This window comes from Mesocricetus auratus, unplaced genomic scaffold, assembly GCF_017639785.1.
Source record: "Mesocricetus auratus isolate SY011 unplaced genomic scaffold, BCM_Maur_2.0 Super-Scaffold_100004, whole genome shotgun sequence".
Lineage (NCBI taxonomy): Eukaryota > Metazoa > Chordata > Mammalia > Rodentia > Cricetidae > Mesocricetus > Mesocricetus auratus.
In genome coordinates, this window is record NW_024429189.1 from 101824304 (window position 1) to 101835460 (window position 11157).

The 11157-nt window shown below is 40.5% G+C and overlaps 1 protein-coding gene across 3 annotated transcripts in view; it reads left to right on the plus strand.

The window, feature by feature from the left end:
* The window catches only part of Plcb1 (phospholipase C beta 1), a 667876-nt gene that overhangs the window by 541896 nt on the left and 114823 nt on the right, over positions 1–11157 (plus strand). For all 3 annotated transcript variants that reach the window (XM_040746354.1, XM_040746355.1, XM_040746356.1), the window contains 2 exons: positions 8624–8756; positions 10987–11040. In XM_040746354.1, the coding sequence (XP_040602288.1) occupies positions 8624–8756; positions 10987–11040 (187 nt within the window). The remainder of the gene's footprint in view (positions 1–8623; positions 8757–10986; positions 11041–11157) is intronic.

Consider the following 11157-nt stretch of genomic DNA (forward strand, 5'->3'; position numbering starts at 1 on the left):
TGCATTTTGTTAATGTCTTTCTCCTTCTTCTTCTTCTTCTTCTTCTTCTTCTTCTTCTTCTTCTTCTTCTTCTTCTTCTTCTTCTTCTTCTTCTTCTACATCTTCCTCTTCCTCTTCTTCTTCTTCTGTTTTCTTTTTCATTTTTTTTCTTTTTCTTTTTGCCAGGATATACTGTATAGTCCAGGCTGGCCCCAAACTGTCCACCTCCCTCCCTGGGATACTGATGTGTCCCCCTGAGTACCTGAGTCTTTTTTATCACTTTAAAAATCACTGTTCAGTTTGTTGGTCAGCAGCATTTCAGAAGAGAAACATAATCTCAATCCTAGGGATGGATTTATAGGTGTTTCTCTAGAAGTCAAGTTAAAAAATTAGGATATAAAAATAACAAACTCGTAAGTAATATATAAGTATTGTCAGTTATTGATACATATTGAACTAGCCTGTAGTCTATGTATGCATTTTTGTTTGCAAATTTGATAAATAAATAAAGTTCAAATCCCACATACCTTAAAGTAATTACAAAGATACCAAATGAAATATTAGCAACTTTTTTGTTTCCTACTTTTAAAATATACTTGTGAATGTTCAATATGTCAATTAAAAATATTCCATAAAGACCTTAACATTAAAATAAAAATAATTTGAGCATTACTGTCATGCTGAGAATGGTGTACCCAAGGCCCTAGGTTGGGGAGGAGTGAAATTATTTACCAGACCAGCACTGACAAAAAGCTATTTTAGTTTTATGGTTACCATTTACATTCTATATTTATGTGCATTCTGTCCCACAGAGTGGTTGCAGACTCTGAGTTCAACTTGTGGGAGTCATTTCTCTTTACACCATATGGGTCCAAGGTTTAAACTGAGGTCTTAGGCATTGTGACAAATGTCTTTACCCATTGAGCCTGATGGAAAACTTTTAATAAGTAACATACATTATAGACAAAAACACAGCAGGCAAATTCCCAGTGAGAGAAAGGCCATACTCCTGGGAAGGAATGGGTTAAAGTTCTCTGGTTATTAAATTTTTGTGTCTACACTTATCATATCATCATATCAGAGTACCAAAGAAAAATGTGAATACAATGAGCACTGTGTGCCTTCCATGTACGTGGCAGTGTATTGAGCCCTTTAATGTATTAACGTATGTGGAGTTTTGCTTAGTTAGTTGGATTTTTGTTGGGCAAATATTCTACCACTGAGTTACATCCCAAGCTATTTTAATTGCTTGGGATAGCCTTGAAATCACTATATAGCCTGGACACATTGTGATCTTATGATCCCTTACTTCAGCCCCTAATTAGGTAACGAAGATTGAAGACATGAGCTGTCAGGCCCACTTTCACTTAAGCCTTAAAATATCCATAATGCTCTGATTTCCCCCACTTAGCAAATGAGATGTAGGTCCTGAGGGACTAAATTTCTTGCCCAGGGCCACACAATTGTAAACAAATGAGTTGGGATTGAAACACTGGTAATATTACCTCACAACTCCTCATCTATGCCAGCATGTTTTCAAAATTTACATCTAGATATATATGATGATAGCATACTGAGCCTGATTGAGTGAGTCTGGATGTGATCCTGGAGACTCTGCCTCTTTAGTAAGTTTTATTGACTGTGTCTCCTGGCCTGTGGAGCCTACTTTGAGCAAAAAACCATCTACTTCACACTCATCACATGACAAGACTAATATTCTGTAAACCATCAGCAAGGGAGGGTTTTTCATAGTCTCCTAAACAGCAAGGCCCCTGTACAGATGAACATATCACAGCTACTATGACAGCATGAACAATGCTTTCTTTTCATCTCTGTGCTTCTTAGCTTTGACAGTTATAAGCCACTTTCTTTGCCATGGAGTAAGCATAGTAGCCCCTCATTGTTAGAGGAGGCAATTATTACTTGTAATTCTGGAGTGACTTGCTTAATTAAAGAACTATGGCCTTCTAAAGTAAGGCATTATGAACAGCCCAGTGGCTACTGGCACTTAAGCAAATCAGTTGCTTTCACAAATCTCTACATGCACATTGAAAATTTTCAGTGGATTATAATTCAGGACTTTGGGTTCATCCTTCTAAAGCACTGGAAGCATCAGCCATGCCATACTCAACAGCAGAAGGATTACAAAAGCATGACTCTCAATTAGCGAAGTCTTTCACCCTGATCTAGGGTAGAGCTCTCAAATTTTAACATGGATAAAAATCATTGAGTCTTGCACAGGTCATAAAATTCTGCATTTCTAACAGCCATCCAGGTTTTGAGTAGCAGGACTCTTGGTGTTTAACATGTGTCAGAATCACATGGCTGTTTCCTTTAGCACCCATTGATGGCCCCCATCTGATGCAGTTAGTTTGCAGATCCCCAGGCTCTGAAGGGATGCTAGTGCTGACACAGGTACCACACTTTGAGAACCACTGCTTTGGGGCCCTGTATCCTCTTTCATGAATAGATGGCTATCCCTAAATAGTCCATTTATTCCATGTTGTGCAATGTCAGCTTAGTCACAGAAACCTGGGAAGGGCTCCTGGAGGAACTCTTTTCCATCCCCCTTCCCCCTCCCCGCCCCAGGACTGTCTAGCATTTGTACTGTGAGTAGTTAGTCACAGTCTGTGCAAAACAATTTGGCTTAATCTCAAAGTTCTACCCCTACAGAATGGATGCAAAGGTGTTAGGTTCCTTTTCAGAAGAGAAAGCCAAGATACCTTTTTCATTGCAAAGTTCAGTCCTGACTTTTAGAAACGTTGTAGAAACATTTCTAATGAAGGTAGTGAGAACTCCAATGCATAGTTGATCCTCTGTATCATGGGTTATGCCTCCATGCATTCAGACAACTGCAGATTGTGGGGATTTTTTAAACTAAAACAAATGTGCAGACCTTTTTTTGGTATTATCCTTAAATGGTATAGTACAACAACTATTTATATACTAATGAACTCCAAGTATACCAAGTATGTGCATAAAGTCTACAAAAAATTTTGCACACATTTCTCAAAGGGTTCTTAGCACCTATGGCTTTTGTGATTTTCTGGGTTGTGGAACCAACTTCATATAGTACTGACACATATATAAAATGTCAGCAGAGCCATGTTCATCCATACTTTAATAGCTTTGTCATCTCCCAGTCATGATGATTAGTCAAATGTAGAAAGAGAAGCAGCATCATTCTTTCCATTGATTGACTTATCTGTTTGTTCTTTCAAACACTTTTTTCTGATTTCAGCATAAGATGTAGGTGGTACTATAGTTTCAGGACTTTGCCCATGAAGGTATGCCTACTACTAACATACCAGCAGGAAACTAAATGTGGACTTATTCCTCCACTCATTAATTAACTAATTAATTAATTAAATGTCATCATAATACTAATGTCAGTTACTATGTTGGAATGTATATCAAATAACATATGCATATATATGTGCATGGATGTATATTTACTTATGCATACCCTGAGAAATATCATATTCTCTCTTCCTCACTTTTGAGGAAGAAAGTGACATTAGTAACAGTTCATACACTGAACTTGCAGTTGTCACTCCTGGTTCAATAATTGGTGGGAATGCTATGTTTATTTAAATGCTGATGCACTTAGATTATATTCCAGTTTCTACTGAAAGAATTTGCTGGATTTTAGTTGCAGATGATACCAAACTAATTTTACATATTAGGTGTTCATTAAGACATTTGAAAAATAGGGCTGGAGATGGTTTCCATGGTTAAAAACACTTGCTGCTCTTGCAGAGGGCCCAGTTTCAGTTCCCAGCATCCATATGGGGACTCAAAACCATCTGTATCTCTAATTCCATGGGATCCAATGCCCTCGTCTGCCCTCTAAGGGCACTGGGCACATATGTGGTACACATCCATACATGCAGAAAATATACACGCCTGTTAAGTAAAATATGAATGAATAATTTTTAAAGAACGCCTAAAGACTGAATGCAGAAGATAAATTAATCCTGCTATGTAAAGACTTCACTCTTCACTTTTGAAGACTCTTCAAAAAATTTCAAACACATGGAAAACTTGAAAGAATCCTAATGTTAATGCTCTTATATCAGTCCAAAATTGAATCCTGATTTTCACTTTATCACATATGAATCCCTCTATTCACTTATCACTCTATATTATTTTTAGTGTATTTCAAAGCAGTCTGCAAACATCAATGCTTCACTCCTAAGCACGTGGACATGCACAGGCAGGGTGTGGTTCTCAGAACCGAGTCTGAATGTCTTAGGAATAGAACAGATATGATAGCTAAGTTAACTGAGCTAATGGAAAGTCTAGGTACAAATTACCTAGGTATTTTGAAAAGCTATTTTGAGTGAAAGGATGTCTTTAACCAAGCCACAACCCAGCTTCAGCATACTAGATTTTACACCCTGAAATTATAAATCTCCACTTCATGTAATTCTGGGGCAATGGCTAACCTCACCCCTTACCCACCAGGATCCAAGTCAACACACTCTCTTATGAATGAGTCACTGGAAAGGGACAGCACGTAAGTGTAGATCCAGAGGAGAACTTCTGGAAGTTTGTTCCCTCCTTACTCCATGTGGATCCCAGGAATCAAACTTAGGTCATCAAGCTTTCTGGGAAGCACCTTTATCTGTGGTGATACTTTGTCTATGCTGTAGCAAATAAAGCTTGCCTGAAGATCATAGTACAGAGCTAAGTTACTAGTTAGCTATAGAGGCCAGGCAGGGGAGGCACTCACCTTTAATCCCATCATCTGTCAGTTCAAGGCCACCCTGGCCTACAAGAGATTGAATCTGTCTAAAAGAGAAACAGATCTCACACAAAGGTGATCCCAGCTCTTAGGATGGCATACCTTTAATCTCAGCACTAGGGAAGTGGAGACAGGAGTGATATGGCTGGGTAGAGAGAGGCATGTACGGTGGGAGGAGACAGGAGTTCAGAGAGAGTCTGAAGATTTGCAGAGACAAGGCAGTCTGAGAAACAGTCAGAGGATACAGTCCATGGTAGTAGTCTGAGGACAGGATCACCCCTTTGGTCTGAGCATTGGTAGAGTTAAGAACTCTAGTGGCTGGCCGCTCTGCTTCTCTGATCCTTCAGCTTTCATGCCCTGATAACTGACACCAAGTTTTATTAATACGATCAAAGAGAATCCGTGTAACATTTACCCCGTGAGCCATCTCACTAGCCCAGGACTCAGGAAAACTGGGATCTTCCAATTCCCCAAGTATCTCAGTCACATCTAATAATTGAAAGGCATTTTACTTTCTTGTTAAATATTCAATAGAATTCTTAAGACATGTACTCTCAAAGCCAAAATTAGCGAGTCCAGGACACAAGTCCCTTCCATTGGTACAGCATGCTGTAAGAGTTACCTTTACAAAGCCTATAAGAACGATGGTTAAGTTATCCATTCGATTTACATGTGATCTTTTTAAAGGAATTTGTGTTTACTTTAGTTTTTGGAAAGATGTAATTTTTAAATAAGAAATTTAGTTTTTAAAAGTCAGTTTCGCCTTAATTTGAAGAAAAATATAATGCAGTAATTCCGTATGACCACGAGGGGGCGGAGGTTAAAAGCAAAAATCTAGTTAAGTGCAACTGAAGTCCCGTTTTAATGAACTTTACATCATTGAAATCCATGTAAATGGATTCCAGTGGTCTTTCAATTAAGTTTATAAAACATTTTGGTTGCTTTTACTTCTGTCATTATGTCGCACCTTTGGAAAAGATTGTGTGCTTGTTTTGTTGAAACACATGAAAGCAACCATTATGGATTGGTCTAGGGAGAAATGTAGTCAAAAGTATTGATTTCTGTAGACACAGAATTTGACCTTTGCATTTAATCTCACACATCAATCTGGTGGGAAGACTTAATTTTCCAATCATCAAAAAGTTAAATTTAGTATTTCACGATAGTAGGTATTTAACCATGTTTTATATTTGCTTTTTTATATGAATGCTGCTTTAGTGCAACAGGGTGAGTTTTTTGGGAATTACATCCACCTACTAATGTGTCTCTGTCTTAGCTATAACTTATTATTATTTCAGTGCTTCCTTGAGTCGCCACTATCATAGAACACAGAATGCCTGCTATTAAAGTATTTAGACTGTATAACCAGTTCTTGTGTTGCCGCTCTGACCTCCAGCTTCCTTTTAGTAGACTTTAGGCAGACTGTCAGTACCACCTTTGATTACACTGCCATGGTGCCGAAAGCAAGGCCCACCTGTATGGCTGAGACGAAGCCAGTACACAGCTGTGTCCAGGCCACTGATCCTTTAACTACTTCTGTCATCAGGTTCCCTTAGGGAAGCTGGGGCTCCTCGACACATTCCTCGGCAAACTGGTCAAGCAGCAGTCTGTTGTTTGCCGTTCTAGATTCTCACTAATGCACCCCATTTGTCTTCAGAAAAACCCGAAGAGGCCCCTGGCAGATATGACTTCACAAGGACCCGTTAATCAGCTCCTCCCTTGCCCTCTTCTCCTGACATGTGTTTGGCAGGATAAAGGATGTGCGAGCTGCGTGTTTGTGGGTCCCTGCACACAGCATCCCTTCAGTACTGCAGGCAAACTCTGCTCCTAGTCAGGGGGTGCAGAAGGCTGCTCTGAGTCAAGTGCAGCCAGAAGGTTCACTTTGGCCTTTTGGTCACTTGAAAATGTGTGAGTTCACAATGAATATTTCATGTTCCATCATTCTTCAAAACCTGGCAGCTACAGGTGGAAACTGAGCAGTGTCTGTCCTTCTTACAAGAGCTTTCTCAGGCTTTAGTTATGGCTTTCCTTTTCCTCCCCACAGCTTTACAGCTCTGGGTCATTAACTCTGGCTTGTTTTATTTTGTTTTGTTTTGAAGAAAATCATGAAAAGTATTCTCTGTGTATAACATTCCCTGCATGGAAAAAAATCTGGCAACACAGGACAAGCCAAAACAAAGCAATGCAAAACAAAAAGAAACCCCACCCACATACTGCATTCAAGAGGCTCTCATTTGCAATGTCTGGTTGAACAAAGAATATACCATCATTCCTCTTGGCATATTACTCTAGGGAGAATTTTCTTGTTGGATGGTTACTAACTAAATGTGACGATACCAGAGCTTACTAGTCAAGTTATCCATTCATAAAGAGATATAATTTCACAAGAGCAAGATCTAATGCTTCTAGGTTATATGACTAGGCTCCTGTATCTCCTACTTGATGTCTAGCCTGGTACCAAGGCATATTTTTCTGTTACCCATCTCAGGGAGATCAGCTACACTGAAGAGTCCTAATGAATGAACAGGGATATTTTTTAGGTTAAAGATGCTCTGGGGGATTGATTCAAAGCCAGTTCTGAGGTTGTAAGAGGAGGATCATGAGTTCAAGCCATCCACAGCACCAGAGTAAGGCTTTGTTTCAAAGATGAAAAGCAGTGATTTGGGGGAGAAAATTAGATGAGTCAGTGATGTCATCTACACTCTGTCTTCCTTTGGTAAAATTGTATTTGAAATTATATGCCCAAATGTCACAGTGTTGGGGGGTCCAGATGACCTGTGGAAGAAAACATTGTTACTGTACTTTATAAATACACTGCATAGCAAAATGCTAGGATAAAGCTTGCTGTGGACATGGAGAGCAAGTCTAAAACAGGTGGCAAGTACTTGGAGTGTTGGAAAGCATTGTTGAAATACGATGCAATTATATAGGCAATTATTTTGTAAGGATCAGCCTTGAGTCAACAGACATTTATTGAATGTTTGCTTTGAATAGGGCATAGCTTCTAGTGTGGGTGGAATGAAGGCCTCATGAGTCTTGACACAGTTATTATCATCCATTGGTAATGTCACAGAATCTTAACTGTTTCACATATTTACTTATTTAGCTTGTACCAGAAGGTGTTCTAGGTACTTAATAAACACTGACAGGTTTGATCCTGGAAGAAATCTTATAAGACAGACAATAGTATGACCCCAAATTTATTGTGGATAGAGATGGGGAAACAGCACAGAGAGATAAGTGGCTTGTTAACGGATACTGACTTCGATCCGAGGATACCTGGTTCCTCAGCCTGCATTCCTACCCACCACATCAACTCTTGCTATGGCATGGAAGCTGATGGCACAAAACCAGATGCCTACTATCCCCTTCTATGTTATTTATCCAGCAACTCAGCTCTGCCACTCTGGACCTGGCTCAGATATATTTAGGTAGCTCACTCAAGTGTGTATTCCACTAGGGCTATCTAGCCCAGGACATCCCAGCCAGAAGGGCTTAGTTGTGCTTCCACAGAGCCTCTTATCTCCACTGCTATCGCAGGGGTCTGCTGAAGCCTGGACAGGTTAGTGTCTTTATGGTCTCTTGTTTGCATTTTACTGCTACTCTCTCTTTTGATGGAAGCATACATACTGCCTGGTCAGATCCAGGGGCAGTGTGGGAAGGCTCTATTCAAGAACCTGGGGAAAGGAGTGGAAACCAGAGTCTTTTGTGCAATTAAACAGGCCACCTTTGTGATTTCACACTATGCTGCATTAATCTTCCTGCCCAGGCCGTTTCAAACTTGATATTTCTGGTTCCAAAAAAAATTGTGAAAATGCCATAATGTGTAGCCTTATTGGTATAGGAAGGCAATAAAAACAGTATGAAACAGAAAGTTTAAGGTGTTTATGATTTTAGGCTGATCCTGGGGAAACATCATCAGAGGCACCAAGTGAAACCAGGACAACTCCAGCAGAAAATGGCATGAATCACACAACATCCCTTGCACCCAAACCACCATCCCAGGCTCCACACAGCCAGCCAGCTCCAGGTAAACAGTGGGGACAGTGCTATTTGCTGGATGTCCAACCTTCAGCTTCTGGGGGCCTCGACAGAAGGCTATGGCATTGAGGGAAGAAAGCATGCCATCGTGTGATGTGAGTGAGTGGGCAACAAGACGGATGCATGGATGAATGTCACAGGACCACACAGGCCCACACCTGACTCTGCTGGCATGCTAGGATCCATCTGTGTTGTGGGTTGTTATTTGGGGATGAATTATGATGGAGTTGAGTTTGTGAAGCATTCTTCAATCAACTCACAACTATGTCTTAGAAGCATATTCTTCCTTCTCTTTCAAGTCTCTACCAACATGTGACTTTCCAGTAACTGTAAATGTCTGCCATGTTAGGCTGTCTGCTAGGCCATGCATGTAGGTTAGGTCATTCCAGTCCTCCATGGGGTGATGGATTTCCTGAAAAGCACAATGCTGGTGAAGGGAAATCCAGGTCAGACAGTACTCGGCACTACTAAAAAGCTTGCTTATAGCTTCTACTCTTCACCCAAGGCTGCATTCAGCTGTCTTGTTTATCAGAGACATCCTATCTTTTCACTGCAGCTTATGTTGGTATTCCATCTCACTTTAGTTAATGTGAGTGTGTGAGTGTGTGTGTGTAACAGACAGAGACAGAGAGAGACAGAGAGAGAGAGACAGAGAAAGGTGGGGGCTTTGGGGTTGTGTGTGTACATATGCTATATTAAAGTAATATGTGAGTTTGTGTGGTGTGTGTGAGAGAGAGAGAGTCAGAGACACACAAAGAGGGAGACACACACACATACAGAGTGGTGGGGTTTTGGGGTTGTGTGTGTGTGTGTGTGTGTGTGTGTGTGTGTTCCCCTTAACATATGGAAGCCTTCCTGAGAGCGGGCCTCCTTTGTGCATCTTCTGCAGTCACCCAGTGCTAAGGAGGAGCAACCGCATGATCCATCTAGTTGAATCGGTTAATAAAATAGAAGGGGAAAGAATTTCCTCCGTGAGAGTGTGACTTCATGCCCTTTTCCTTCTCTGTCATGGGGGCACATGACATTGGTGAAGTTCAGATCTTCCCATTGGTGTGCAAGGGTACAAATTTATAAATACAAATCCTACTTCATTTGCATCAAACATGAATGAACTGAAACTCTGCTTTTAAGAAAGCCAATGAAATCAGTAATAGGGGATGGTTAACCATAAGCAAGAAGCATCGTTTTCAAATGACTATTTACCACATGCAAACACTTGCAGTGCTTCTGAACTATAGTTTATTGCTTCTGGGAACAAAAGAGAATTTACCATTTTAACATTTTGATTTTAAGTGATACTTAGTAATACTTTGACTTGCATGAAACATTTTTTAAAATTGTACAAAATGTGTGAGACAATTTGCCTCCTTCCCGAAAGTTAACATTCACCAAGATTACAGTAAACTTTCACACAAGCAAGCCTTCCTTACTCTAGTGTCCATTTATTGTTGTAGATTCACACTTGGGGTCCCATGCTGCACTTGCTCATCCTGTCTCCATGGTCCCCTACCCTCTGTAACAGCTCCCACCTCTCTCTCTTGTTTCTCCTACCCCTGGATTGTTTCTCAAATATCCCGCACTTTGAGCTGCCTCAATGTTTTCCTGTGATCAGACTGAGGTTCTGCTTTGATGCTGTACCTGTCTGGATGCATCCCGTCAGGGACAGGTGACACTGACATGTCCCATCCTGGTGATATGGGGTCCCTAGGTCAGAGTACTACCCTCTGAAAGTTTTGGTTCCCACTCCTGGCTTGGGAAGAGGCATTCTGGGGGTGCAAAGTACTCTATTTCCCCTTACGCCTTGCTCAGTGATTTGGGTGTTGATAATGGTTCATGTCTTTGGTTTGCATTCAGCCTTTAGTTACCTCATTCCCAACATTGCCAGAAGATGGCAGTAGCACTATTGAGATTGAATTTCTTGTTTTGAAATTTCAATTGCAAGTAGAAGGATTTGTGGAGAATAACAGGATTGAGTCAAATTTACAAATTAAAGAAGTTTTGGAGCAATCTTGTTTTAAATAACTTTCTACCACAATTAGTAGAAATTGTGTCTAAAGAGACCTAGAATCAAAGGGTAGTGCCCCCTATACTGGAGATGAAACCCGGATGGCCGAGTGTTCTACCACTTAGCTACAACCCAGATACAAACATTTCTTTTTAAAAATGGGATAAAATTTGAAAAACAAAGAAGGTCATTTCTTTGATCTTTTTGGTTACAGGTTCTGTAAAGGCGCCCGCCAAAACGGAAGACCTGGTCCAGAGTGTGTTAACAGGTGAGTGCTAGCTAGCATTTCCTTCACACGGAAGTCCTCAACTGAGCATGGCACAGTGAGCATGTAGAGGGGAGGAGAGTGTCATTTGTCTCTGAAAACCAGCATCATTAAATTTTT